Below are 27,676 nucleotides of genomic sequence, written 5' to 3' on the forward strand. Positions count from 1 at the left end.
TCTGAGCTGTCCCCACAGCAGGCACAGCGACCAGCCTAGTTTTGGAAACCAACCTAAGGAGGTGGAGGTGGACTGTGGGACTTACAGCAAGGCAAGAACGCTGACAGCTGAGATGTGAGAGAAAACACTATCATTCTTATATTTTGATGCATTCTGAAGTTGGTTCTGGATTTTTCTTCTCTGTTGCTATGACTGTTGATTTATTATTAAATCTCTTTAAGCTTTTGAGAACTTTTTTATTTTAATCCTACTTTTATTTCCTTTATATGCTTCTACCTATACTATGCCTCGGATCATGAACTTATTGCCAAATTCAGACGTAATTGAAGAAAGTAGGGAAAACCACTAGACCATTCAAGTATGACCTAAATCAAATCCCTTACGATGATACACTGGAAGGGACAAATAGATTCAAGGGATTAGATCTGATAGACAGATTGCCTATCAGATGAACTATGGACAGAGGTTTGTGACACTATACAGGAGGCAGTGATCAAGACCATCCCCAAGAAAAAGAAATGCAAAAAGGCAAAATGGTTGCCCAAGGAGGTTTTACAAAAGCTGTGAAAGGAAGAGAAGCAAAAGGCAAAGGAGAAAAGGAAAGATACACCCATTTGAATGCAGAGTTCCAAAGAACAGCAAGGAGAGATAGCCTTCCTCAGTGATCAATGCAAAGAAATAGAGGAAAAGAACAGAACGGGAAAGACTAGAGATCTCTTCTGGAAAATTAGAGATACCAAGGGAACATTTCATACAAAGATGGGCTCAATAAAGAACAGATATGGTATGGACCTAACAGAAGCACAAGATATTAAGTAGAGGTGGCAAGAATACACTGAAGAACTATACAAAAAAGATCTTCACAACCCAGATAACCACAATGGTGTGATCACTCACCTAGAGCCAGACATCCTGGAATGCAAAGTCAAATGGGCCTTAGGAAACATCACTGTGAACAAAGCTAGTGGAGATGATGGAATTCCAGTTGAGCTATTTCAAATTCTAAAAGATGATGCTGTGAAAGTGCTGCACAAAGATGCCAGCAAATTTGGAAAACTCAGCAGTGGCCACAGGACTGGAAAAGGTCAGTTTTCATTCCAATCCCAAAGAAAGGCAATGCCAAAGAATGCTCAAACTACCGCACAATTGCACTCATCTCACACACTAGCAAAGTAATGCTCAAAAGTCTCCAGTCAGGCTTCAACAGCATGTAAACTGTGAACTTTCAGATCAAGCTGGATTTAGAAAAGGCAGAGGAACCAGGGAGCAAATTGCCAATATCCGCTGGACAGAGAGTTCCAGAAAAACATCATTACGCCAAAGCCTCTGACTATGTGGATCAGCACAAAAGTGTGGAAAATTCTTCAAGAGATGGGAATACCAGACCACTTGACCTGCCTCCTGAGAAATCTCTATGCAGGTCAGGAAGCAACAGTTAGAAATGGACACGGAACAACAGACTGGTCCCAAATCGGGAAAGGAGTACATCAAGGCTGTATATAGGCACCCTGCTTATTTAATTTATATGCAGAGTACATCGGGAGAAGGCAATGGCACCCCACTCCAGTACTCTTGCCTGGAAAATCCCATGGATGGAGGAGCCTGGAAGGCTGCAGTCCATGGGGTCGCAAAGAGTCAGACACGACTGAGCAACTTCACTTTCACTTTCCACTTTCATGCAATGGAGAAGGAAATGGCAACCCACTCCACTGTTCTTGCCTGGAGAATCCCATGGACAGAGAAGCCTGGTAGGCTGCAGTCCATGGGGTCGCACAGAGTCGGACACAACTGAAGCAACTTAGCAGCAGCAGCAGCAGAGTACATCATGAGAAACATTGGGCTGGATGAAGCACAAGCTGGAATCAAGATTGCCAGGAGAAATATCAATAACCTCAGATATGCAGATGACACCACCCATATGGCAGAAAGCGAAGAACTAAAGAGCTTCTTGATGAAAGTGAAAGAGGAGAGTGAAAAAGTTGGCTTAACGCTCAACACTGAGAAAACTAAGATCATGGTATATGGTCCCATCACTTCATGGGAAATAAGATGGGCAAACAGTGGAAACAGTGTCAGACTTTATTTTTTTGGGCTCCAAAATCACTGCAAATGGTGATTGCAGCCATGAAATTAAAAGATGTCTGCTCCCTGGAAGAAAAGTTATGACCAACCTAGACAGCATATTAAAAAGCAGAGACATTATTTTGCCAACAAAGGTCCATCTAGTCAAAGCTATGGTTTTTCCAGTGGTCATGTATGGATGTCAGAGTTGGACTATAAAGATGGCTGAGTGCTGAAGAATTGATGGTTTTGAACTGTGATGCTGGAGAAGACTCTTGAGGGTCCCCTGGACTGCAAGGAGATCCAACCAGTCCATCCTAAAGGAAATCAGTCCTGAATATTCACTGGAAGGACTAATGCTGAAGCTGAAATTCCAATACTTTGCCCACCTGATGGGAAGAATGAACTCATCTGAAAAGACTCTGATGCTGGGATGGATTGGGGGCAGGAGGAGAAAGGGATGACAGAGGATGAGATGGCTGGATGACATCACTGACTCAATGGACATGAGCTTGGGTAAACTCTGGGAGTTGGTGATGGACCAGGAAGCCTGGTGTACTCCAGTTCATGGGGCTGCAAAGAGTCAGACACGACTGAGCAACTGAACTGAGCTGAACCTACTCATTGGCCTTTCCTGGTTCTGTGGGTTTTTTCTTGTCCTCCTTCCTCTATTTCACCATGTTTGTTAGTCTGCTTTGTTTTCACTGCTTTATTCCCCAGTTGGCACTCTGCTTTGGTCTTGTTTTTTGGCTTGTGTTTTAGTTTTGTTTGTAACTGGTCGATGCCATTTTTTATTTCCTTTTGTCACTGGGTTCCTCTCTTCTACTTCCTTTTCCTTGGGCTGTTTTAATTTTATGTGTGTGTATGTGTATGTTCCTTTGTCTTTGCTTTTATTTGTCTGATTTTGTATTTCCCATTTGTCTGGGGGTTTTCCTTTGTTTCTTGTTTTGTCTTTTGTTTTAATCCCCTTTCATGCCATAACAAACAACTTGTGGAATCTTGGTTCCCCAACCAGAGATCAGGCCTGAGCCTCTGGAATGGGACCTCTGAGTCCAAGACCCTAGACTGCCAGAGAACTCCTAGCCCCAAGAGTGTTAATTTGTGAGAACTCCCACAAAAGTCTCTACCCGTATCCAAGGTCCGGCAGCACCCTGCACAAGACACCTCACCCAAACAACAAACAAGACAAAAACACAAACTCAATCATCAGCAGACAGGCCTCCCACAGACACCCTAAAACATACCTCCTCACACAGCCCTGCTCATCAGAGGGAAAAAAGCTCACCTCCTCCAACCAGAATGCAGAGACAAGTCTTCCCAACCTGTAGCCTACACAAACAACTGGACCAACCTAACCCGCCGTGGGCAGAAACCAAAAAGAACAAGGAATACGACCCTAAAGCCTGAGAAAAGGAGACCTCAAACACAGTAAGTTAGAAAAAAATTAAAAGACAGAGAAATATTGCACAAGTGAAGCAACAAGTTAAAAACTTACAATACCAAACAACGAAGAGGAAATAGGCAAACTACCTGAAAAAGAATTCAGAGTAATGATAGTCAAGATGGTCCAAAACTTCGAAAACAGAATGGAGAAAATCCAAGAATCAATTAACACATTTAACAAAGACCTAGAGGAAATAAAGAATAAACAGAAAGAAACAAAAGAATTAATGCAATTAAAAACATTCTAAAAGGAATCAACAGCAGAGTACCAGGCAGAAGAACAGATAAATGAGCTGGAAGGCAGAATATTGGAAATAACTACTGAAAAGCAGAATAAAGAAAAAAGAATGAAAAGAATTGAGGATAGTCTCAGAAACCTCTGTGATAATATTAAACACACCAACATTCAAATTATAGGTGTCCCAGAAGAAAAAGGGAAAAAGAAAGGATCTGAGAAAACTGAAGAGATTACAGTTAAAATCCTCCCTAACATGGAAAAGAAAACAGCCGATCAAATCCAAGAAGCAGAGTCCTCCCGAAACAGGATAAACCCAAAGAGAAACATGCCAAGACACATACTAATCAATCTAACAAAGATTAAGTACAAAGAAAGAAATCTAAAAGCAGCAAGGGAAAAGTAACACACAAAGGAAATACACAAAGTAACACACAAAGGAAAGCTGTTAATCATATTCATAGGATTAACAGCTGATCTTTGCAGAAACCCCGCAGGTCAAGGGAATGGCAGGATATATTTCAAGTACTGAAATGGAAAAATCTACAACTGATTACTGTAGGCAAGGATCTCATTCAAAACTGATGGAGAAGTCAAAGGCTTTACACAAAAGCAAGAGCTGAGGATCTAGCACCACCAAACCAGCTTTACAGCAAATGTTAAAGGAACTTCTGTAGGCAGGAAACACAAGAGAAGGAAAAGACCTACAAAAACAAATCAAAAACAAGAAAAGGTCAAAAGGGACATATATATCAATAATTACTTTGAATGTAAATGGATTAAATGCTTGAACCAAAAGACACAGACTGGCTGAATGGATACAAAAACAAGATCCATATATATGCTGCTTTGAAGAGACCCACTTCAGAGCTAGAGATATACAGGCTGAAAGTAAGAGGATAGAAAAAGATATTCCATGCAAATGGAAATCAAAAGAAAGCCAGAGCAGCAATCCTCATATCTGACAAAATAGACAAATAAAGAATATAGCAAGAGACAATGAAGGACACTACATTATGATCAAGGGATGGATCCAAGAAGAAGACATAACAATTGTAAATATTTACGCACACAACACTGGAGCACCTCAATATGCAAGGCAAACACTAACAGACACAAAAGGGGAAACTGACAGTAATACAGTGATAGTTGGAGACTGTAACACCCACTTATACCAATGGACAGATCATCAAAACAGCAAATTAATAAGGAAACACAACTCTTAAATGACACACTAGACCAGAGAGACCTTACTGATATCTTCAGGACATTCCATCCAAATGCAGAAGAATACCACTTTCTTCTCAAGCAAACACGGAACATTCTCTAGGATAAACCACATCTTGGGTCACAAGTCAAACCTAAGTAAATTTAAGACAACTGAATTGTACCAAACATCTTCTCTGACCACAATGCTATATGACTAAATATCAATGACAGGGAAAAAAACTTTAAAAAACACAAACGCATGGAGGTTAAACAATATGTTTCTAAATAACCAACAGATTACTGAGAAATAAAAAGGGCAATCAAAAAATTCCTAGAAACAAATGACAACGAAAACACAACTCAAAACCTATGGGACGCAGCAAAAGCAGGTCTAAGAGGTAAGTTCACAGCAATACAATCCCACCTCAGGAAACAAAAATACCAAATAGACAACCTCATTTTACAGCTAAAACAACTAGAAAAGGAAGAACAAAAATCCGTAAAGTTAGCAGAAGGAAAGAAACCACAAAAATCAGAGCAGAAATAAATGAATAAGAAGTGAAGGAAACAATAGTAAAAACCAAAAACACTGAAAGCTGGTTCTTTGAGAAGATAAACAAAATTGACAAACCATTAGCCATACTCATCAAGAAAAAAAGGGAGAAGAATCAAATCAACAAAATTAGCAATGAAAAAGGAGAGGTTACAACAGACAATGCAGAAATACAAAAGATCGTAAGAGCAACTATATGCCAATAAAATGGACAACCTAGAAGAAATGCACAGATTCTTAGAAAAGGTCAATCTTCCAAGACTGAACCAGGAAGGAACTGAAACTATGAACAAGCTAATTACAAGGAAATCATAATCAAAACTATGGTAAAAAATCTCTGGAAAAAAACAAAAGCCTAGGGCCAGATGGTTTCAAAGCCAAATTCTATCAAACATTTAGAGAAGACCTAATGCCTATGCTTCTCAAGCTCTTCCAAAAAACTGCAGAGGCAGGAACACTTCCAAATTTATTCTACAAGGCCACCATCACCCTGATACCAAAACAGATAAAGATATGACAAACAAAGAAAATTACAGGCCAATATCACTGATGAACACAAATGTAAAAATCTTCGGTGAAATTCTAGCAAACAGAATCCATCAACACATTAAAAAGATCATACACCATGACCAAGCTTGGTTTATCCAAGGGATGCAAGGATTCAATATACACAAATCAATCAATGTGATACACCATATCAATAAACTGAAGGACAAAAACCATATGATAATCCCAATAGATGCAGAAAAAGCTTTTGACAAAATTCAGTGCCCATTTATGATAAAAACTTTCTCTTAAAAAAACGGCCATAGAGGGAACCTGCCTCAACATAATAAAGGCCATACATAAATGATAAACCCACAACAAACATTTTCAATGGTAAAAAACTGAAAGCATTTCATCTAAGATAAGGAACAAAAAGGGTGCCCACTCTTGCCACTATTATTCAACATAGTTTTGGAAGTCCTAGCCATGGCCATCAGAAAAGAAAAGAAATAAAAGGAATCCATTGGAAAAGAAGTAGAACTCTCACTGTTTGCAGATGACATGATACTATACACAGAAAACCCTAAAGATACTATCAGAAAACTAATAGAGCTAATCTGCTCTAGTAAAGTCACATGATACAAAATCAATACACAGAAATCACTAGCATTCCTATACATTAACAACTAAAAATCAGAAAGAGAAATCAAGGAATCAATCCCATCTACCACTGCAACAACAACAACAACAACAAAAAACCCTATGAATAAACCTACCTGATTAAAGAAATCAAAGACAACATAAACAGATGGAGAGATATTCCATGTTCCTGGGTTGAAAGAATCAATATTGTGAAAATGATTATACTACCAAAAGCAATCTACAAATTCAATGAGATCCCTATCAAATTACTAAAGACATTTTTCACAGAACTAGAACCAAAAATTTCACAGTTCGTATGGAAACACAAAAGACCCCAAATAGCCAGAGCATCTTGTAAAAGAAGAACAGAGCTGGAGGAATCAACTGTTCTGACTGCAGACTACACTACAAAGCTACAGTCAACAAAATAGTATGGTACTGGCACAAAAACAGAAATATAGACCAATGGAACAAAATAGAAAGCCCAGAGATAATCTATGCAACTACAGGCACCTTATCTTTGACAAAGGAGGCAAGAATATACAATGGAGAAAACTATCTTCAGTGAGTGGCGATCAGAAAACTGGACAGCTACCTGTAAAAGAATGAAATCAGAGCACTTCCTAACAGCACACACAAAGATAAACTCAAAATGGATTAAAGATCTAAATGTAAGGCCAGAAACTATAGAACTCTTAGAGGAAAACAGAGGCAGAACACGTGATGACGTAAATCAAAACAAGTTCCTCTATGACCCACCTAGAGTAATGGATATAAAAACAGAAATAAACAAGTATAGTTTAATTAAACTTAAAAGCTTTTGCACAGCAAAGTAAAGTGTAAACAAGGTGGGAAAAAAAAAAAAAACCCTCAGAATGGGAGAAAATAATAGCAACTGAAACAACTGACAAAGGATTAATTTCCACAATATACAAGCAGCTCATGCAATTCAATACCAGAAAAGCAAACATTCCAATCAAAAAGTGGGGAAAAGACCTAAACAGACATTTCTCCAAAGAAGAAATACAAATGGCTAATAAACACATGAAAAGATGTACAACACTGCTCATTATTAGAGAAATGAAAATCAAAACTATAATGAGGTATCACCTATCAATCAGAATGGCCATCATCAAAAAATCTGCAAACAATAAATGGTGGAGGGAGTGTGGAGAAAAGGGAACCTTCTTGCACTGACTGTGAAAATGTACATTGATATAGCCACTATGGAGGACAGTACGATGTTTCTTTAAAAAAAACCAGGAATAAAACTACCATGAAAAGTGAAAAGTGAAAGTGAAGTCGCTCAGTCGTGTCCGACTCTTTGTGACCCCATGGACTGTAGCCTACCAGGTTCCTCCTTCCATGGGATTCTCCAGGCAAGAGTACTGCAGTGGGTTGCCATTTCCTTCTCCAAAACTACCACATGACCCAACAATCCCATCACTGGGCATATACCCTGAGAAAACCGTAACTGAAAAAGACACATGTACCCCAATGCTCATTGCAGCACTATTTACAATAACTAGGACATGGAAGCAACCTAGATGTCCACTGACAGATGAATGGATAAAGAAGCTGTGGTACACATATACAATGGAATATTACTCAGCCATAAAAGGAACACATTTGAGTCAGTGCTAATGAGGTGGATGAACTGAGAGTCTATTATACATAGTGAAGTCAGTCAGAGGAGAAAAACAAATATCATACATTAATGCATACATAGCGGATCTAGAAATATTGTACTGATGAACCTATCTGCAGGGCAGCAATGGACACACAGAGAGAACAGACTTGTGGACCCAGGAGGGGAGGAAGAGGGTGGGACAAGGAGGGGAGGAAGAGAGTGGGACAAAGAGAGCAGCATAGAAACATGAACACTACCATATGTGAAATAGAGAGCCAGTGGGAATTTGCCGTATGACTTGGGGAACTCAACGTGGTACTCTGACAATCTAGACAGGTGGGACGGGGTGTGAGGTGGGATGGAGGTTCAAGAGGGAGGGAACATATGTATACCTATGGCTGATTCATGTTGATACATGGCAGAAACCAACACAATACTGTAATTATCCTTCAATTAAAAACAAATACTTTTAAATAAATACAATTATATCTTAAAAATAAAGTTATTAGAATATTTTTCTAATATCCTGACTCAAGCTTTCTAATAGCTGGCTTATGTTTGTCTTTTTTTTCATATTTAGTTGCATTTCATTTGTTTTGTTACAGACCCTGTAGTCATGCCTAGACTTTCCAAACTGAAAACATTACATCTATATATGATCTACAAAGTCAATGTATGATCAATGATTAAACTGGAATATCTGAAAGAGATGCAATTTTGAATTAGTGTCAGTGTTTCATATTTCTATTTTCTGAGTAAAGAAGAAATAAATATACTTTGTTGTTATAAAGCAAAATAAATCTTAAATACTGCTTTAAAAAAAAAGGCAATGAATATCCACTGTGTGTGCTACATCCACCTGGACCATATCAAGCTGCTCCTATAGAACCTAGGGAGCAAGAGGGAGCTATGTAAATAAGATGGTCATGCTATTTGCTGCACTCTGAATAACAAAGGCCTTTGTCTCTACCAGAATCATGTATCTTCTGCTGCTGCTGCTCCTAAGTCACTTCAGTCGTGTCTGACTCTGTGAGACCCCATAGACAGCAGCCCACCAGGCTCCCCCGTCCCTGGGATTCTCAAGGCAAGAACACTGGAGTGGGTTGCCATTTCCTTCTCCAATGCATGAAAGTGAAAAGTGAAAGTGAAGTGGCTCAGTTGTGTCCGACCCTCAGCGACCCCGTGGACTGCAGCCTTTCAGGCTCCTCCATCCAAGGGATTTTCCAGGCAAGAGTACTGGAGTGGGTTGCCACTGCCTTCTCCGGTATCTTCTGCTAGTATCCATGAAATAGTAATATGCTTTAGCTTTAAAGTAGGGTGTATCTCTACACTCAAAAGTAAAAATCTTGAGGCTATAAATACTACTTGCTATTGAAAATGGTATTTACTCACAATTATGTTTATTTTAGGAAAGTAACTTGCTAGACTAGGTATTGTAAGAAATTAAGTTTACCCCTCTGAAGATATAATATACACAGACACTATAATTATTAACCCACTCTACAATTACTGACTTTATTCTGTAACCTCACTTGTCCATAAGTGGTGAACAATCCATAACCCAGACAATATCAAGACTTTATGTCTGCATTTCTCATTTTAGAGTTTCTTACCTATTTTTACACAAGACAAATGTGACTTTTTGATCAACAGAAGATCAAACATATCTCAACTGCAACACTTGAAGCAAAAACATAATCAAGAAATGCTTTAAAATTCTGAGAAAAAAAGTTCAATCTAGAAGTCTATGCTCAGCCAACCAATAAGGTTTAAGGGCATAAGAGATAGTAACTTCAAAACATTTTCCTCCCAAGCACTCTCCTCTCAGAAAGTTATCAGAAAGTTTAGTTATCTACTAAGAGCAGAGAGTAAACCAACAGATAGAAGCATGTGAGATGCAGGAAACTGAGACCAACAATGGAGCAAAGGGATTTCAGAGAATGCATGCAAAGATGTCTCAAGACAATGGCTGCATGCAGCTCTCAAGAGCAGAATGCATGCGAAGGTGCATCTCGGGACAATGGCTGTATGCAGCTCTCGAGCAGAATGCATGCAAAGGTGCATCTCGGGACAATGGCTGTATGCAGCTCTCAAGAGCAGAATGCATGCAAAGGTGCGTCTTGAGACGATGGCTGTATGCAGCTCTCAAGAGCAAACAGTCTTTGCTAGAACAGAAAGATGGAGAAATTCAGAAATGACTTCATCCTCTCCACTCCACCAAAAAAGGAACCAATAAATTATCTGATACTGTTTGTACACACAGATGGTTTTTACAGTTCTACTTAACAGTATGGAACAATCAGTTATGATATACAGAAAGTTAAACAAATGAGGGGAAAAAAGCAACTATTACTTCAGACAAAAATAAAAATTCTACAAGAACAAAAATGGATCACTGAACACTTCTGGGCTTATCAGTGGGAATGTACATATGCACAACAGTTTAAACTTTACACAGTAATTTAACTAAAACTGTAACAGCAGATAGAGGAAGAAGTATTAGCAGTGAGGTGTTCTAGGACATCTGGCTATCCCCAAACAGAAAGTCAAAATAAAATAACTGATAAGCCAAGAAACAGCACAAAATTTGGCAATATTTAATAAAATTCATCCTCCCAAGTTTCCTTCTCATAAGAATTCTACAGATATACACAAACATAAGAAAATGCTATGTGAAGAGGGTATTAATCACAACACTGTATGAAATAGTAAAAACACTAAAATCAATCTAAATGTTCACCAATAGGTAAACCATTAAATAAAGTCCATACAATTGAATATTATGCAGCTTTTTAAAAAGAATGATGTAGCTCTAGTTGTACTGATATGAAAAATCTTCAAGAAACAAAAATTAAATGAAGAAAGCTGAAAAGCATTTGCTATCATTTGTGTAAAGAAGATAACTTTCTACATAAAAGTAACAACATAAAAATATAAAATACAATAATGAAAGAAACATCTGAAGTATTGAAAATAGTTACCTCGGGGGTATAGAACTGAAGGGTAGGGAGGGGCTGCTGTTTTCCTTGTAAGACTTTAAGTACTATTTAATTTTTTTAATTGCTTAACTAAGATCATGGCATCCGGTCCCATCACTTCTTGGCAAATAAGATGGGGAAACAGTGGAAACAGTGGCTGACTTTATTTTTCTGGGCTCCAAAATCCCTGCAGATGGTGATGCAGCCATGAAATTAAAACACGCTTACTCCTTGGAAAGAAAGTTACGACCAACCTAGACAACGTATTAAAAAGCAGAGATAATACTTTGCCAACAAAGGTCCGTCTAGTCAAGGCTATGGTTTTTCCAGTAGCCATGTATGGATGTGAGAGTTAGACTATAAAGAAAGCTGAGCGCTGAAGAATTGATGCTTCTGAATTGTGGTGTTGGAGAAGACTCTTGAGAGTCCCTTGGACTGCAAGGAGATCCAACCAGTCCATCCTAAAGGAGATCATTCTTGGGTGTTTACTGGAAGGACTGATGTTGAAGCTAAAACTCTAATACTTTGGCCACCTCATGCAAAGAGCTGACTCATTTGAAAAGACCCTGATGCTGGGAAAGATTGAGGGCAGGAGGAGAAGGGGGCGACAGAGGATGAGATGGTTGGATGGCATCACTGACTCAATGGACATGGGTTTGGGTGGACTCCGGGAGTTGGTGATGGACAGGGAGGCCTGGCGTGCTGCAGTTCATGGGGTTGCAAAGAGTCGGACACGACTGAGTGACTAAACTGAACTGATTGTGATCAAAAACAGTAATTAAAAAGAAATACAGAGCCTACAGAAGGCTAGGTAATTTGAACCAACTCAATTAAAGAAAACTTTAAAAAGCTCAACAAAATACAAGAAATATTTCCTAAAAATAAAACTTAAGAAGATTAAGAGCATTCACCTTCATCAGGAGATTAAGATTCAGGAGAAGGTTAAAACTGCCCTAGAGACAATTTGCTGAAGCAGGAGAGTTGGCCCAGAGGCAACCTCAGCAGACAAAGCAAAAGAAGGGCTGGGACCCCAAAAGCTTAACTGTAGGAGCAGTTAAGAACCAGAATTAAACCTTTCTCTAGCATAGTCAGCCACCTGAGTGCTCCAGAAAAGCTAAAGCCTTAAAATTGGGCTTAATAAAAACAAATGGTATCTTCTCACCTTAGGCCTCAAACTATTCAACAACTAAGTTTTCAAACATAATATCTAGTATACATTCAAAGATAAAACAGGAACACAAAAGAATAATACAACAGATACAGACCCACATGCTCCCAATGCTGTCTTCTCAGACAGATTATATAATAACTATATATTTAAGTATGTAAGACAAGATGGAAAATTTCAGCAACAAAACAATCAAATAATAAAGCTAAAAGAAAATTGAAATTCTAGAACTAAAAATCAAAATTAGGAACTCACTGAATAGATCTAACAGCAGACAACACATAGGGTACAAAAGAACTGGAAGGTAAGTCAGAAGTTTTCAGAACGAAGCAGAGAAAAAAGGATGGTGCACATAGAAGACAGGGTAAGAGACACTGTATATGATGAAAAGGCCAGACATACATTTAATTGGCGTTCCAGAAAGAGCCAAAAAGAGAACGGGGCAGAAGCAGTATCTGAAGAAATGCGTACATGCTAAGTCACATCAGTCATGTCCCAACTCCTCACAACCATATGGACTGCAGCCCACCAGGCTTCTCTGTCCATGGAATTCTCCAGGCAAGAATACTGGAGTGGGTTGCCATTTCCTCCTCCAGAGGATCTTCCCGACCCAGGGATTGAACCCGTGTCTCTTGTGCCTCTTGCACTTGCAAGTGGGTTCTTTACCACTAGTGCCACCTGGGAAGCCCTATTTGAAGAAATAATGGCTGAGATTTTCCAGAACTGATGAAGACATCAATCCACAGAATCAAGACTTTCTTGCCATCTCAGAGTAAATAAAAGAAATGCACACTTAGAAATGTCATCATGAAATTGCAGAAAACCAGAAAGAAAAAAACTTACAAGCAGTCAGAAAAAAAGAAAGAAAAAAAAAAGCAAAGCCTTTAAAAGTATAATACTTAGACTGATTTATCAGTAGTAACAGAAGCCAGAAAACAGTGGAATGATACTCTCAATAAGTCAACAACAAAAATAAAACAAAAATGGCCAATCTAAATTTCTATGCCATCTGAAAATATCCTTCACAAATGAAGATGAAATAAAAACATTTTCTGACAATCAATAACAGAATTTAGACATCAAGAGACCCCATGCAGGCAGAGGAAAAGTTAGAGGTTTAAGAAGGGGGAAAAGAGCAAATAAGATGGAAACATGCTCTCCAGAAGAAAGTGATTCACAGAGTTCAATGCTGTAATTATTACTTGCTTAATCTTTTTTTAGTACTCTAAGGGCAAATTCTTTTACTTGATATTAACATCATATTTATCTCTAGAGTCTGCATGTTGTACTTCAAAGGCACATCTGCAAGTAGTTCATTTCAGATTCATGTCTCTATCTAAAGATTTTAGGCCCAAATTGCCAGAGACTATTAAGCCAGATTTACTAAGACTTTGTTATCATTCTGACTCCTGCTTATCTAACTTTTATTACTGAATAAGCAGAAAAATAAAGTAATAAAATAATGTATACTGAGTATATAAGGTATTCTTCATTTATGCTGATATGAAGTTTGGTTATTACTTACTATCTTTGTAACTCCTGTTTTCCCTTTCCCTCTTGCCATAGAATTCATATTTAGAATGTGAGCTACAGGTTAGACTGCCTGAGTTAAAAGTTCAGATGCCAACCTTTAACAGCCAAATGTCACTTGGTAGTATATTTAACCTCTTTATGCATCAGTTTCCAAATCATTAGGACAGTAGTAAAAATTGTTATTTTTCACATAGGTTATTTCAAGAATTAAGATTTAAAATATACATGGAAAAGCACTAAGCAAAATATCCATCACATAAACACTCAACATACATTAAAAACAATTTTTTCTTGGAAAAAAAAAAGTATACAGAAATTACATTTTAAAAGCTATGAATTTTAGAAATTATATATTTTATAATTATTCTCAATAATTTTGTAGTAACAACTAATTACTTAAAAATAAAGAATACTTACTTGACTAAATCTATTCTGTTATTGATGGCAGCCCAATGAAGGAGTGTAACATTTTCTTTGTCTGGTTGCCTTACATCATAACCTGCTTCCACCAATTCTCGGCAGCGTTCATATATTCCATATCTTAAAAAGAAGGAAAACATGATTGTTACTACTATGTGACAAGAGATTTAAAGCTGAAAATAACATTTCTAGAAGAAACTGATGCTCCATTTTGATACCTGGAAACTAAAAAGGCTTTCTCAATATAAAGTGTTACTTTAGAAATATCAATATTCCAACAGCTTTTACTAACGCATTTTATAATTTTAAATTTCTCTTCTCTAATGCAGTAACTCATCCAGTAGGAGAGAGCAGGGTACTATAAATAAAAATACCTATCAGTTGTTTGTTTTCACTAGTATCACCACTAGTCCACAAAACACAAGGCAGCTTGTTAAGAACACATACAATTATGTTCAAGTATTGTCATAAAGAAGCAATAACAGAGTTTATCATTGATTTAGAACAACATCAAAAAAAGAAAAGGATGTCTTACAACTTTAAGATACTTTATTTAGAAATTTAGCTTTGGTATTCCTAAAGGCAAGTAAAAAAGGAAGTGTGGAGGTGGGAAGTAGGGTGGGTGAGGAAGGGTCTTGTGAGTTTAAGTCAATGAGACATAAGAGAAAGTTTACTGAAGAGCTCAAGAAAAGAAGTTAATTTAATAAAGAAGAAAGATGTGTGCACAGAGCTTAACCTTTTCCTCTCTTTCTGTGTAGGTCACTGTGTGGCTGCATATACATTTCTCAAAATGCTAGAACATGGAAATTTTTATGCATAAGCAAAAATGCAAAGAATAATACAACAAATCACCAAGAATCCATCATGGAGGCTCAAAAACCATCAACTTTATCCAAAACAAAATACTGGATCCTTGGAAATACGCGACACAAAAACAACTTTAAATGAGCTTCGACCATATTAATCAGAATGGCCTCCAAAATGGTCAAGGCATACCCCAGGGTGAGGCTGGGGGAAAGGCGACACAATAATGGACCATTCGCAGCAAATGGTGAAGCTACATGCGTATCACAGTTAACAGAGGAAGAAAGTACACTTCACTAACATTTAGCAGTCTTCACTGCTTTAATGCATACCTACACTGGCTCCGTACTGCGTATGTACACACACACACACACACACACACGCATGCACGCACAAAGTCAGTCAACCTAAGCAAAGACCAGGAGTTCCACAATTCACAAGAGATGACAGCAGCACCTTCAGTTCTCTGTTCTTTTTCGGAAAACTGTTTATTACACGTGCTCAGTTAAGTAAACTATGACTGAGCAACTGAAAACACACACACACACGCACAGAGGAATGTTCATGAGGATGATTCATAGTAATTTCAAGAGAAGTTTCCTTGGGGAGATAAGGGAAAAAGGATGCTGAGCAACCTGCACCAATTACAGCAAAATGTTAGCATCTGCTTCATCTGACAGTTATATTCTTCTCTGTATTTACCTGGGGAATTAAAACATTACAAACTTTAAATAAATGTTTTAAAAGGTAGAAATCATAGACCGCACACATAGTTAGAGGGTATTTGAGGAATAAAGAAAGGTGTTTTTTTTTCTTAAGATGAAAGATGCTGGAGTATATTTGCTGATGGAAATCATGCATTAGAGAGTGAGATTAATGACAAAGGAGAGAAAGGATATATTAATAGAAGCAAGGTTTGAAAAGGAAGAATTCACGTAGAGCAGTACAATTGGCTTGGTGAAGAGAGCTGGCGGGGTGTGCTTTGGTTCTGACTGTGTGCGCAGCGTAAAGCAGGGTGCCAGTGGACTAAGAACTTCAGAAAGGGTGCCTCCGTGAAAGGATGAAACAACCGGCAGTATCAACGTTGTTGGGCTTTTCCGTAAAGTTCCTCTCACTGGTAAAGAATGCCCCTGCAATGCAGAGGATGCAGGCTCAATCCCTGGGTCGGGAAGATCCCCTGGAGAAGGAGATGGCAACCCACTTCAGTATTTTTGCCTGAAAAATCCTGTGGACAGAGGAGCCTGGTGGGCTACCAAAACGACTCAGCAACTAAACATCATCAGATTTTTCAGAATCTAGGGGGAAAAAAGTTAACAAGACTTTCAGCTACTGAAGGTATCTTTGGTCAAGAAAAACAGGAAGACTTTCAGGAAGAACAGAGGATTTTGTGGTATTTTAAAATACCACACTCCCACACTTCCCCAGTGGTCCAATGGTAAGAAACGGCCTGCCAATGCAGGGGACACGGGTTCAGTCCCTGGTCTGGGAAGATTCCACGTGCTACAGGGCAACAACGCCCATGGCCCACGACTACTGAAGGCTTCATGCAGGCTCTAGAGCACACGCGCCACAACAGGAGGAGCCACTGTGATGAGAAGCCGGAGCACCCCAGCCAGAGAGGACCCCCCACTGCCACAGCCAGAGAGGACCCCCCACCTGCCACAGCTAGAGAGGACCCCCCACCTGTCACAGCTAGGGAGAACCCCCCACCTGCCACAGCTAGAGAGGACCCCCTACTGTCGCAACCAGAGAGGAACCCCCACCTGCCACAGCCAGAGAGGACCCCCCCACTGTCACAGCCAGAGAGGACCCCCCACTGTCGCAACTAGAGAAAGCCCTCACCCAGCAACAAAGACCTGCCAAGGCTAGAAATAATAAATAAACAAAAATCTTTTAAAAATACCACAGTCCCATCCTCTGCTCCCAGCAGCCTTGAAAAGAATGTTATATTCCTGGTACTGGTATCATAGTGAGCAGAACAGGAAAGGAGTTCTTTCAAAGCCTCATTCCCAAAGAGGAGTCATTACTTAGGGTGGTTCCCTGGAAGAGTCTACTTGAAAGGCTTATCAACTGGATCTCACCCAGTTGATGACCTAAAAACAGATGTCAAAGAAAAAGACAACTCCAACAAAAAACTTACTGTGTAGCCTTAACTATGTCCCATGTGCTATAGTCATCAATATGAGTTTTCCGTCCCAGGGGTTCACCATATCCATGGTTATAATGGCTCTGAGGTTTGATTTCCTGTTAAAGAAAAAAAAAATTACACAGAAGAAATGAGAAAAGTACAGAAAATATTTCAGTATTTTACTATTGCTTCTGTGCTGTTTGAAGAATGTTCATTATTTAAAATATTAACCTTATGCTAAAGTCCATCCTCTTTGGAGAAAAAGCATGTTCAAACAGATATACCCCTTACACAAACTCTCAAAATAAACAGCTGTAAGACTTTAGTGACAAATTAGTCACTGAAATTTATCTTTAGCTCCACAGAACTCTTCTTCTTCATCAAATCAACTCTCATTCTCTCTGACCACTTTTTCTATTATTCCCGCACAACCTCTAGTTCTACATCAAAACTTTCATCACCTGCCAAATAAAAACTAAGGTCCTAAAAAAGAAACCCAGGACATTATTTTATTAATCTCAGATATCACCTTTTCTTATATTCCTTCACACTGAGAGCTTGTTAAGCATCTATTAGGTGAATAAAGAAAAATGGGAGTACTCTGTGAGTGCTTAGTTACTCAGTCGTGTCTGACTCTTTGTGACCCCATAGACCGTAGACCATTAGGTTCCTCTTTCCATGGGATTTTCCAGGCAAGAATACTGGAGTGGGTTGCCATTTCCTACTCCAGGGATCCTTCTGTTCCAGGGATTGAACCCTTTGTCTCCTGCACCTCCTGCTTTGACAGGCAGATTCTTTACCACTGCACCACCTATAAATTCGCTTAAGTAATCCTACAAATGTCAACACCCTTAAAGAAACTAATTTTTAAATAAAAATTTAAACAGCCTTATAGAATATTATCAATACATCCATTTAAAGCTCATATACTATGTGCAACTTTCCATTTAAAATGCCAAATCTGCCATGCATAGTCAATTTCTTCAGTATATAGCACTAAGACCCAATTACTTCTACAGGAAAACAAAAACTGAGCACGTGTGGCTCTACTATCATCCATTCAAATCTCTATGATTCTGATATTTTTCTCTTATAGGTACACACACATGCAAATGAAAAGATAAAGTATAACAAGATATTTGGAAAGAATTAAATCCTTAGAATAATTCATTTTTTCTTGGCCACTGAAATTTAGTGATACAAATTCAATGGTAGCTCACTGGAGGAAAAAAGGCTATTATCTTCAGCTCACTTTAGCCATTCAACTTATGAAAAATTCCAAAATTGATTTGTCTGGACCATACATTTAGAAGACTACCAACAATACTGCTGAATATTTTCAACAACAAAAAATTTAAAAGTTTCACAAAAATAAATTCTGCTTAATATAACCTTTCAACAAAGAAAGCTTAGTTGCTTACGAAAATGCTATCGCCAATATTAAAACACAACCATAACAATCACAAATACACATTTGCAGAAGAAAGAAGATAGACACCAGTCTTAAGCCAAGATCCACAACATACCTACTGCATATAGTTTATTAAGTGATTTTTTTTGAGAGGTTGTTCTTGGACTCCATTAAAGTACAATTGGTTAAATGTGAACAGAAGCAGGTACACGATGCTGGGTGTAAGCAACAGTCTGAATAATTGGTGGAGCTAACCAATACATGACTTACCCAATTTAATTTTTTTAAAACTTTTCTATTAAATTTCTCCACTGAATTCCAGTTCTCAACTTCTCAATACTCTATATTCATGGCACAAGAGAAAGACACTCCTCAGATCAGTAACACGGATCTTCCTTTTCTCTGAATACTTTTATAGTATTCTCCCCTGCCATAGGGAAAGTGACTTTTTAAACTTTTGAATCTGACTTTTCTACAGGACTGTAAGACATCTGAAGAAAAGTAAAACCTGGCCATAGTTTACAAGCAGAATAGAACAATATATTCAACAAAACATGTACCGAAAGCCTGCAATAAACAAAACCCTCTACAATGTACTGGGACCCACAAGCCAGGACAGGGTAAGGCCAGTGCAAAGTTTAAGTGGGTTTCAAAAAATTCCATAATCAAAATCTTAAAAATCAAAATGAATTATCTTTTAAAAATCAAACCCCTCCCCCAAAAAGACTACCCAAACATCAAAATTTTAAATATAGACATTACTAGTAGTATTGCTCACTGCTGTTCCTCTGTACCAGGCTCCACTGTGGCTCTCTCACACTGTCCACAGGGTTCTGCTGTTAAAGTGCTATGCTCAAATTGGTCACCAAATTTGGAAAAACCAGCTGTGACCACAGGACTGGAAAAGATCAGTTTTCATTCCAATTCCAAGGAAGGGAAATGCCAAAGAACATTCAAACTACCATACAATTGCAGTCATTGCACAGGCTAGCAAGGTTATGCTCAAAATCCTTCAAGCTAAACTTCAGCAGTATGTGAACCAAGAACATCAAGATGCATTACAAGCTAGATGAATCACAAGCTGGAATCAAGACTTGCCAGGAGAAATATCAACAATCTCAAATATGCAGATGATACCACTCTAATGTCAGAAAGCAAAGAGGAACTAAAGAGCCTCCTGATGAGGGTGAAAGAAGAGTGTGAAAAAGCTGGCTTGAAACTCAACATGCAAAAATCTAAGATCAAGCCATCCATTCCCATCATTTCATGGCAAACAGATAGGGGAAAACTGGTAGCATTTTATTTTCTTGGGCTCCAAAATCACTGCACACGGAGATTGCAGCCATGAAATTAAAAGACGCCTGCTGCCTGGAAGGAAAGCTATGACAAACCTAGACAGCATATTAAAAAGCAGAGACACCACTTTGCCGACAAGAGGTTGCTATAGGCAAAGCTATGGTTCTTCCAGGAGTCATATAGGGATATGAGTCTTGGACCACTAAGAAGGCTGAGTGCCGAACTGATGCTTTCAAACTGTGGTGCTGGGAAAGACTTTTGAGAGTCACTTAGACTGCAAGGAGATAGAACCAGTCAATCCTAAAGGAAATCAACCCTGAATACTCATTGGAAGGACTGCTGGTGAAGCTGAAGCTCCAATACTTTGGCCACTTGATATGGAGAGCCAACTCACTGGAAAAGCCCCTGAAGCTGGAAAGATTGAAGGCAAAAGGAAAAGGGGGTGGCGTGGATAAGATGGGTTAGATAGCATCACCAACTGAATGGACATGAACCTGAGCAAACTCCAGGAGGTAGTGGAGGACACAGGAGCCTGGCATGCTATACAGTTCACTGTTCAGTCACTAAGTTGTGTCGCTTACAGTCACTTAAGGTCACAAAGAGTGGGACACAACTTAGCGACTGAGCAACAACAAACCACTGTGGCTTGGATCAGTATCGCAAACCAAGATGCAAATACCCAATATGGTCTCTTGCTCTCAAGGCCTTTACAAACCAAAGTGGAAGGACAAAGTAGATAAGACGCAGAGGCAAAGATTAGAAGCAAGAGCTAAGCTAAAACCTAAATAAACACAACATAAGGACCAAAAAGTAATAATATAACTTTAAAACCTATGTCAACATGAAAATCTGCTAGGGCAAACTGCTGTTCTTTTTCTTACTAAGGACAAACATGTTCTTTTACAGGCAAATAACAAATATTCATTAAATAAATGTCTTTTTAAGGCTTACTACTATAATACTTTCATGTGATTTTAATTTCATTTTTATAAAAATCCCAGAGACCTGCTATTATATACGATTAAACTGTATTCTCTGGAGAAGGCAATGGCACCCCACTCCAGTACTCTTGCCTGAAAAATCCCATGGATGGAGGAGCCTGGTAGGCTGCAGTCCATGGGGTTGCTAAGAGTTGGACACAACCGAGAGACCTCACTTTCACTTTTCACTTTCACACATTGGAGAAGGAAATGGCAACCCACTCCAGTGTTCTTGCCTAGAGAATCCCAGGGACAGGGAAGCCTGGTGGGCCGCCATCTATGGGATCGCACAGAGTCGGACACGACTGAAGTGACTTAGCAGCAGCAGCAGCAAACTGTATTCTCAGTTTGTCTTCTATCCATTTTATCCCACTGACAGTGCCAAATGGGATATTCCAATATACTAGAAATCAGACTTTTTTCCAGTAACATTTAAAAGTTAAACCTGTAACCAGTATTTGTTTTATCATAATTATCTGATTTTTATTTAATTTCCTACTATTCAGTAAAGGAAATAAGATTTTTTGAAAGATGGTTTTACATATATCCCTAGAGTAATTCTTGGAGAAGGCAATGGCACCCCACTCCAGTACTGTTGCCTGGAAAATCCTATGGACAGAGGAGCCTGGTAGGCTGCAGTCAATGGGGTCACCAGGAGTCGGACATGACTGAGCAACTTCACTTTCACTTTTCAAAATGGCAACCCACTCCAGTGTTCTTGCCTGGAGAATCCCAGCAACAGGGGAGCCTGGTGGGCTGCCGTCTAAGGGGCAGCACAGAGTCGGACACGACTGAAGCGACTTAGCAGCAGTAGCAGCGGCTAGAGTAATTCTTAAGAGGTCGAGTTATTCCCACTAAAAAGGTAGAAGAAATGGTGTTTAAGCAACTCTCCAACCTGTTTTACTTAAAAAAAAAAAAAAGTAATAATATAGAATTTAAATTATTTGTCTCATTTTAAATCACACTGGAAGCTGATTCACTTCTGGAACTAGTACCCTGCCAATCTGACATGACAACGTTCTCTATCAAGATAAACACCACTATCGCTAGGCCTAGGAGCAACAGCTGTGATTTTTAAACTTTAAAAATATAAAATAAAAATAATATGCTAATGTAAACAAATATCACCTATAAGTGTATAGATAATATTAATTTTTAATTATAAATTTGCTATTATACATCTGATAAATTTTCAACATACAAATTGTTAATAACACTAAAATCTTATAATTTTTCCTTGATTTGAATGAAAACCGAGAGACAATTTAATTGGTTTCTCTGCCAAGGAAAGTAATACTGATTTCAAAATACATATGTAGGTCATCACAACTTTTAAGAATACAGTTATTCCGTTAGAAGCAGCACAGTATAACATAAAAAGTCCTTGACTGGGAGAGTACTGAATTGAAAGTCTGCCACTCTCTTATCTAGGCTACAACCCAGCAAGGCAAATAACTACGGCAGGATTCAGGTCCCTTATTAGCAGAAAGAGGAAGATGAATAAGATGAGCTGAGAGTTTCTCTGAGGTGCCTCAAGGACCACAACAGGGCACCAAAGAGCATGATGGTTTCAGCTCCACTCAACTCACTCCCTTCTTAAACAAAGCACTTTATTATTTAGCCTCTTTTTAGATATATGGGAATTTACATAGTATGTCTTTAATTTAAAAAAAAAAAAAAGATTCAATGCTTTAAAAAAAACTTGAAAAACTACTACATCAGAAGTCCTCCAAGATCCCTTCTAAGGTAACACACAATGAAATTATTTTATATATTGGAATAAGGCAATTACAGACACTAAAAAGAGTCTTAAATTAACAGACAAAGGTTTTTATAGTCCTAGGATTGCTGAACAGAACTGGCAAGACAGAAAGCATCTCCAAAACTTGCTGCTGAAATAGCTGACAGGAATGAGAACTGTGACGAGCTCAGCTGCCATACACTGCTGCTAAGAGAAATCCGTAAGATAAAACCCAAACTCATATGCAGGCACAGGCAAACACTGGCTTGCACATCAAGATGACGGGACTCCATGTGTGCATGCTCAGCTGATTCTGACTCTCTGCAACTCCATGGATTATAATCCACCAGGCTTCTCTGTCCATGGGATTATCCAGGCAAGAATACTGGAATGGGTTGCCATTTCCTTCTCCAAGGGATCTTCCCGACCCAGGGACTGAACCGGAGTATCCTGCAGCGGCAAGTGAATTCTTTATCATCGAGCCACGTGGGAAGCCCCAGTAGGCTCCATCTGTTCAGTTTAGTTCAGTCGCTCAGTCATGTTCGACTCTTTGCAACTCCATGGACTGCAGCACGCCAGGCTTCCCTGTCCATCACCAACTCCCAGAGCTTACTCAAACTCATGTCCATTGAGTCGGTGATGCCATCCAACCACCTCTTCTTCTGTCACCCCTTCTCCTTCTGCCTTCTGTCTTTCCCAGGATTAGGGTCTTTTCCAAGGAGTCAGTTCTACACATCAGGTGGCCAAAGTATTGGAGTTCCAGCTTCAACATCAGTCCTTCCAATGAATATTCAGGACTGATTTCCTTTAGGATTGACTGGTTTGATCTCCTTGCTGTCCAAGGGACTCTCAAGAGTATTTTCCAACATCACAGTTCAAAAGCATCAATTCTTTGGTGCTCAGCTTTCTTTATAGTCCAACTCTCACCTCCATACATGACTACTGGAAAAACCATAGCTTTGACTAGATGGACCTTTGTTGACAAAGTGATGTCTCTGCTTTTTAATATGCTGTCTAGGTTGGTCACAGCTTTTCTTCCAAGGAGCAAGCATCTTTTAATTCTATGCCTGCAGTCACCATCTGCAGTGATTTTGGAGCCCAAAAAAATAATGTCTGACACTGTTTCCACTGTTTCCCCACTATTTGCCATGAAGTGATGGGACCAGATGCCATGATCTTAGTTTTCTGAATGTTGAGTTTTAAGCCAACTTTTTCACTCTCCTCTTTCACTTTCATAAAGAGGCTCTCTAGTTCTTCTTCACTTTCTGACACAAGGGTGGTGTCATCTGCATATCTGAGGTTATTGATATTTCTCCTGGCAATCTTGATTCCAGCTTGTGCTTCATCCAGCCTGGCATTCTGCATGATGTACTCTGCATATAAGTTAAATAAGCATGGTGACAATATATAGCCTTGATGTACTCCTTTCCCAATCTGGAACCAGTCTGTTGTTCCATGTTCAGTTCTTCACAGTCAACAAAAGAGTCCAAAATGCAGTACTTGGATGCAATCTCAAAAATGACAGAATGATCTCTGTTCATTTCCAAGGCAAACCATTCAATATCACAGCAATCCAAGTCTATGCCCCAACTAGTAATGCTGAAGAAGCTGAAACTGAACAGTTCTATGAAGACCTACAAGACCTTCTAGAAGTAACACCCAAAAAAGATGTCCTTTTCATTATAGGGGACTGGAAGGCAAAAGCAGGAAGTCAAGAAACACCTGGAGTAACAGGCAAATTTGGCCTTGGAGTACAGAATGAAGCAGGGCAAAGGCTAATAGAGCTTTGCCAAGAGAACGCACTGGTCACAGCAAACACCCTCTTCCAACAACACAAGAGAAAACTCTACACATGAACATCACCAGATGGTCAACACCGAAATCAGATTGATTATATTCTTTGCAGCCAAAGATGGAGAAGCTCTATTCAGTCAGCAAAAACAAGACCAGGAGCTGACTGTGGCTCATATCATGAACTTCTTATTGCCAAATTCAGACTTAAATTGAAGAAAGTAGGGAAAACCACCAGACCAGTCAGATACGACCTAAATCAAATCCCTTATGATTATACAGTGGAAGTGACAAACAGATTCAAGGGATCAGATCTGACAGAACACCTGAAGAACTATGGATGGACGTTCGTGATATTGTACAACAGACTCCATAACATGTGTTTATCCACATGCCTGGGTGGATAGCTAACAAACTAATTAAGTGTGTGCAATCTAGTTAATTTTTTTAAAATGCTGCTGCTGCTAAGTCGCTTCAGTCATGTCTGACTCTATGGGACCCCATAGACAGCAGCCCACCAGGCTCTGCCGTCCCTGGGATTCTCCAGGCAAGAACACTGGAGTGGGTTGCCATTTCCTTCTCCATTGCGTGAAAGTGAAAAGTGAAAGAGAAGTCGCTCAGTTGTGACCGACTCGTAACGACCCCATGGAATGCAGCCCTCCATCCATGGGATTTTCTAGGCAAGAGTACTGGAGTGGCTTACCATTGCCTTCTCCTATTAAATTCATTTAAAACAAAGAGGGAGGCAGCACTGACCAAAGAATCCTCTATGGCACAGTACTTTATCACCCACCAAATACAGATGTTTTTATAAGTGCTCTATAAGAAAAGGTGCTCCCAGAATTGGTTCTATGGCAGAGTGTATCTGAAAGAACAAACATGCACAGAGTAAGTTCAGGAATGCTCAGAAAGAACAGTAAGGGCAGGGACTTGTCCTATCATTAATTACAAGAGATAGAAAGCAAGCCAATGAAAACCTAGGAGTGCTGCAGTAACAGGGCAGTTAGGAGAAGGAGAACTGGGATCAAGAGGGAAAGGCATGTTATTCAGCAAATGGTTGTGCACGCATGCTCAGTCATGTCCAGCTCTTTGTGATCCCATTAGGCTCCTCTGTTCATGGAATTTTCTGGGCAAGAATACTGGAGGGGGTTGCTATTTCCTTCTCAAGGGGATCTTCCCAACCCAGGGACCAAATCCATGTCTCTTGTGTCTCCTGCAACGGCAGGCAGATTCTTTACTACTGCGCCACCTGGGATCCCTTAGAATACCTGACTGAGTAAATGGTATAAGCAGACAAACCAGCCATTTAGGATTTTTTAAAAAGAAATTCAACAAGCTCCAACACAAAATGGTCATGTGTGTGACAGAAAAACACCAACAAATACAGCCAAGGATATTGTTTCTTTAATGGCAGATGATGCTGAAACTTGTCTGAAAAGGCAGTGCCACACAAAGCAGAATTCAGAGCAGCATGCTCCCAGGGGGAAGCTTCCCAGGTCAGCAACGTATTCCCTGAGAACACACAGGGAGATGGCTACACCATTCTCCAAGTGAACAGGAGGGCACGTGCCCTCCTGTACTCAGGGCGTCTCTGTGCCCTTCTGGATGCTCCCATCCTGGACATACGACCACGTGCTTGCTGCTTACCAGGTCCAAGCAATAACTTGTTCAAAAGAGCTCTAGGACTTTCCTGAGTGATCAATGCAAGACCAGGTAAGCTGCAGATCAACTTTCCAGGATTCCTAGATAAGTGGCAATCAGATCTCAGGACCAGGCCTCAATCTGCCTAAGGACTCCTCCTCTAAGATTCCCATCTCAGTTCTTACATTAGATAACTTCCATCAGATTAAAGATTTAAATATAAGAATATCAGTAATAATAGTTCTAATGTTTAAAAAAAAGCTCTGAGAAAAGCATGAGTAACAACACTTTGAAAAATGGGAAAGAATATGAAGATAATTCAAAGAGGGCAAAACACAATGGCAAATACAGATATGAGAAGACACTATAATTCTCAATTACTATCAATGTATTTCCAAACTAAGAGGGAGAGAGAGAGAGAGAACTGGAGCACAAAATCAATTCAGTGAACTCCTAGGGCGCATACGTGTGTGTTCCCTGTCTGCCTTTGGGGCATTAACTCATACACACGGGTGCATTAGAAAACCAGCAGGGCGCCACCCCGCGCTCGTGTCAGGGCGCCACCGCACGCTGACAAGCTACACGGCGCAAACGCCTGCTGTCAGGTGTCACTGTGACAGGGTGAACTCTGAACCAAGAAGCTAATTGTACTTAATTATATAATTTTGAGCTGCTCAAATTTAATTCTATAAAATGTATAGAACAATACCAAGGGTTACTGACAAGAAGAAGCAAGGAAAGAACATCTCTATGCACAATTGACTTATTTTTAAGTCCTAACCAAAACTGATGAGCCAAATGTGAGACCTTCTTAGAACCTAGGTAGTGATGAACGAAATTCTAGGAATATCATGAGGATTTTTTTCTAAAGAATAAATAATGAAAGGACAGCACAAGCATAAAACATACAAACAAGTGAGCAATGAAGGATAAAGAAAAGTAATAGCCACCACAAAATTATAAAATAACTTTCTTTTTAAAATATATCTAGTTAACAGTGCCACTCAAGATGGAATTTCTCACTAATCCATTTGACGTACCCTCTTTAAGGGAAGACTGGACAAAAATGATTTGGTAGTACAATGGAAAGATCTCACATCAATTTTTCAGTTAGAGGCTTCTTACATACTGTGCTCCACTGTGGCCCCAGATGCCCGGTTAAGATAAAACGACTTTCATTTTGAAAACAGACCAACTTGAGGCATAAGTTCTCTTTATGCTGCAGAACCACCACTGTCTCAAACTCACTTTGCTTGCTTCCAACAGATTTTACATGAGGAGAATATTTATCAGCTTCTATAAAAAGCTGATTTTCACTTCATTTCCTTCTAGCATTAATCAATATGTATACACGTGTATATAACAATATACATAAATCTGGCATATTTTTTCCCTTCCACAGACATTTGATAAACAAATGCCTATATGTGTATTTTTCTCCCTCTCTTAAAAAAAATAAATAATTTTATTTTTAGGATTTTTATTTAGGATAGTTTAAGATTTACAAAACCAATGAAGAGTCCCCA

General features: G+C 39.1%; 1 protein-coding gene across 1 annotated transcript in view; it reads right to left on the bottom strand.

The window, feature by feature from the left end:
* The window catches only part of ZDHHC17 (zinc finger DHHC-type palmitoyltransferase 17), a 99,884-nt gene that overhangs the window by 56,286 nt on the left and 15,922 nt on the right, over window positions 1–27,676 (bottom strand). Inside the window, exons 2-3 of the mRNA XM_070370978.1 lie at window positions 17,303–17,406; window positions 14,356–14,478 (exon numbers count right to left, since the gene is read on the bottom strand). Coding sequence (XP_070227079.1) covers window positions 14,356–14,478; window positions 17,303–17,406 — 227 coding nt within the window. The remainder of the gene's footprint in view (window positions 1–14,355; window positions 14,479–17,302; window positions 17,407–27,676) is intronic.

The sequence above is a fragment of the Bos mutus genome, chromosome 5 (assembly GCF_027580195.1).
Source record: "Bos mutus isolate GX-2022 chromosome 5, NWIPB_WYAK_1.1, whole genome shotgun sequence".
In the NCBI taxonomy this organism is placed as follows: domain Eukaryota; kingdom Metazoa; phylum Chordata; class Mammalia; order Artiodactyla; family Bovidae; genus Bos; species Bos mutus.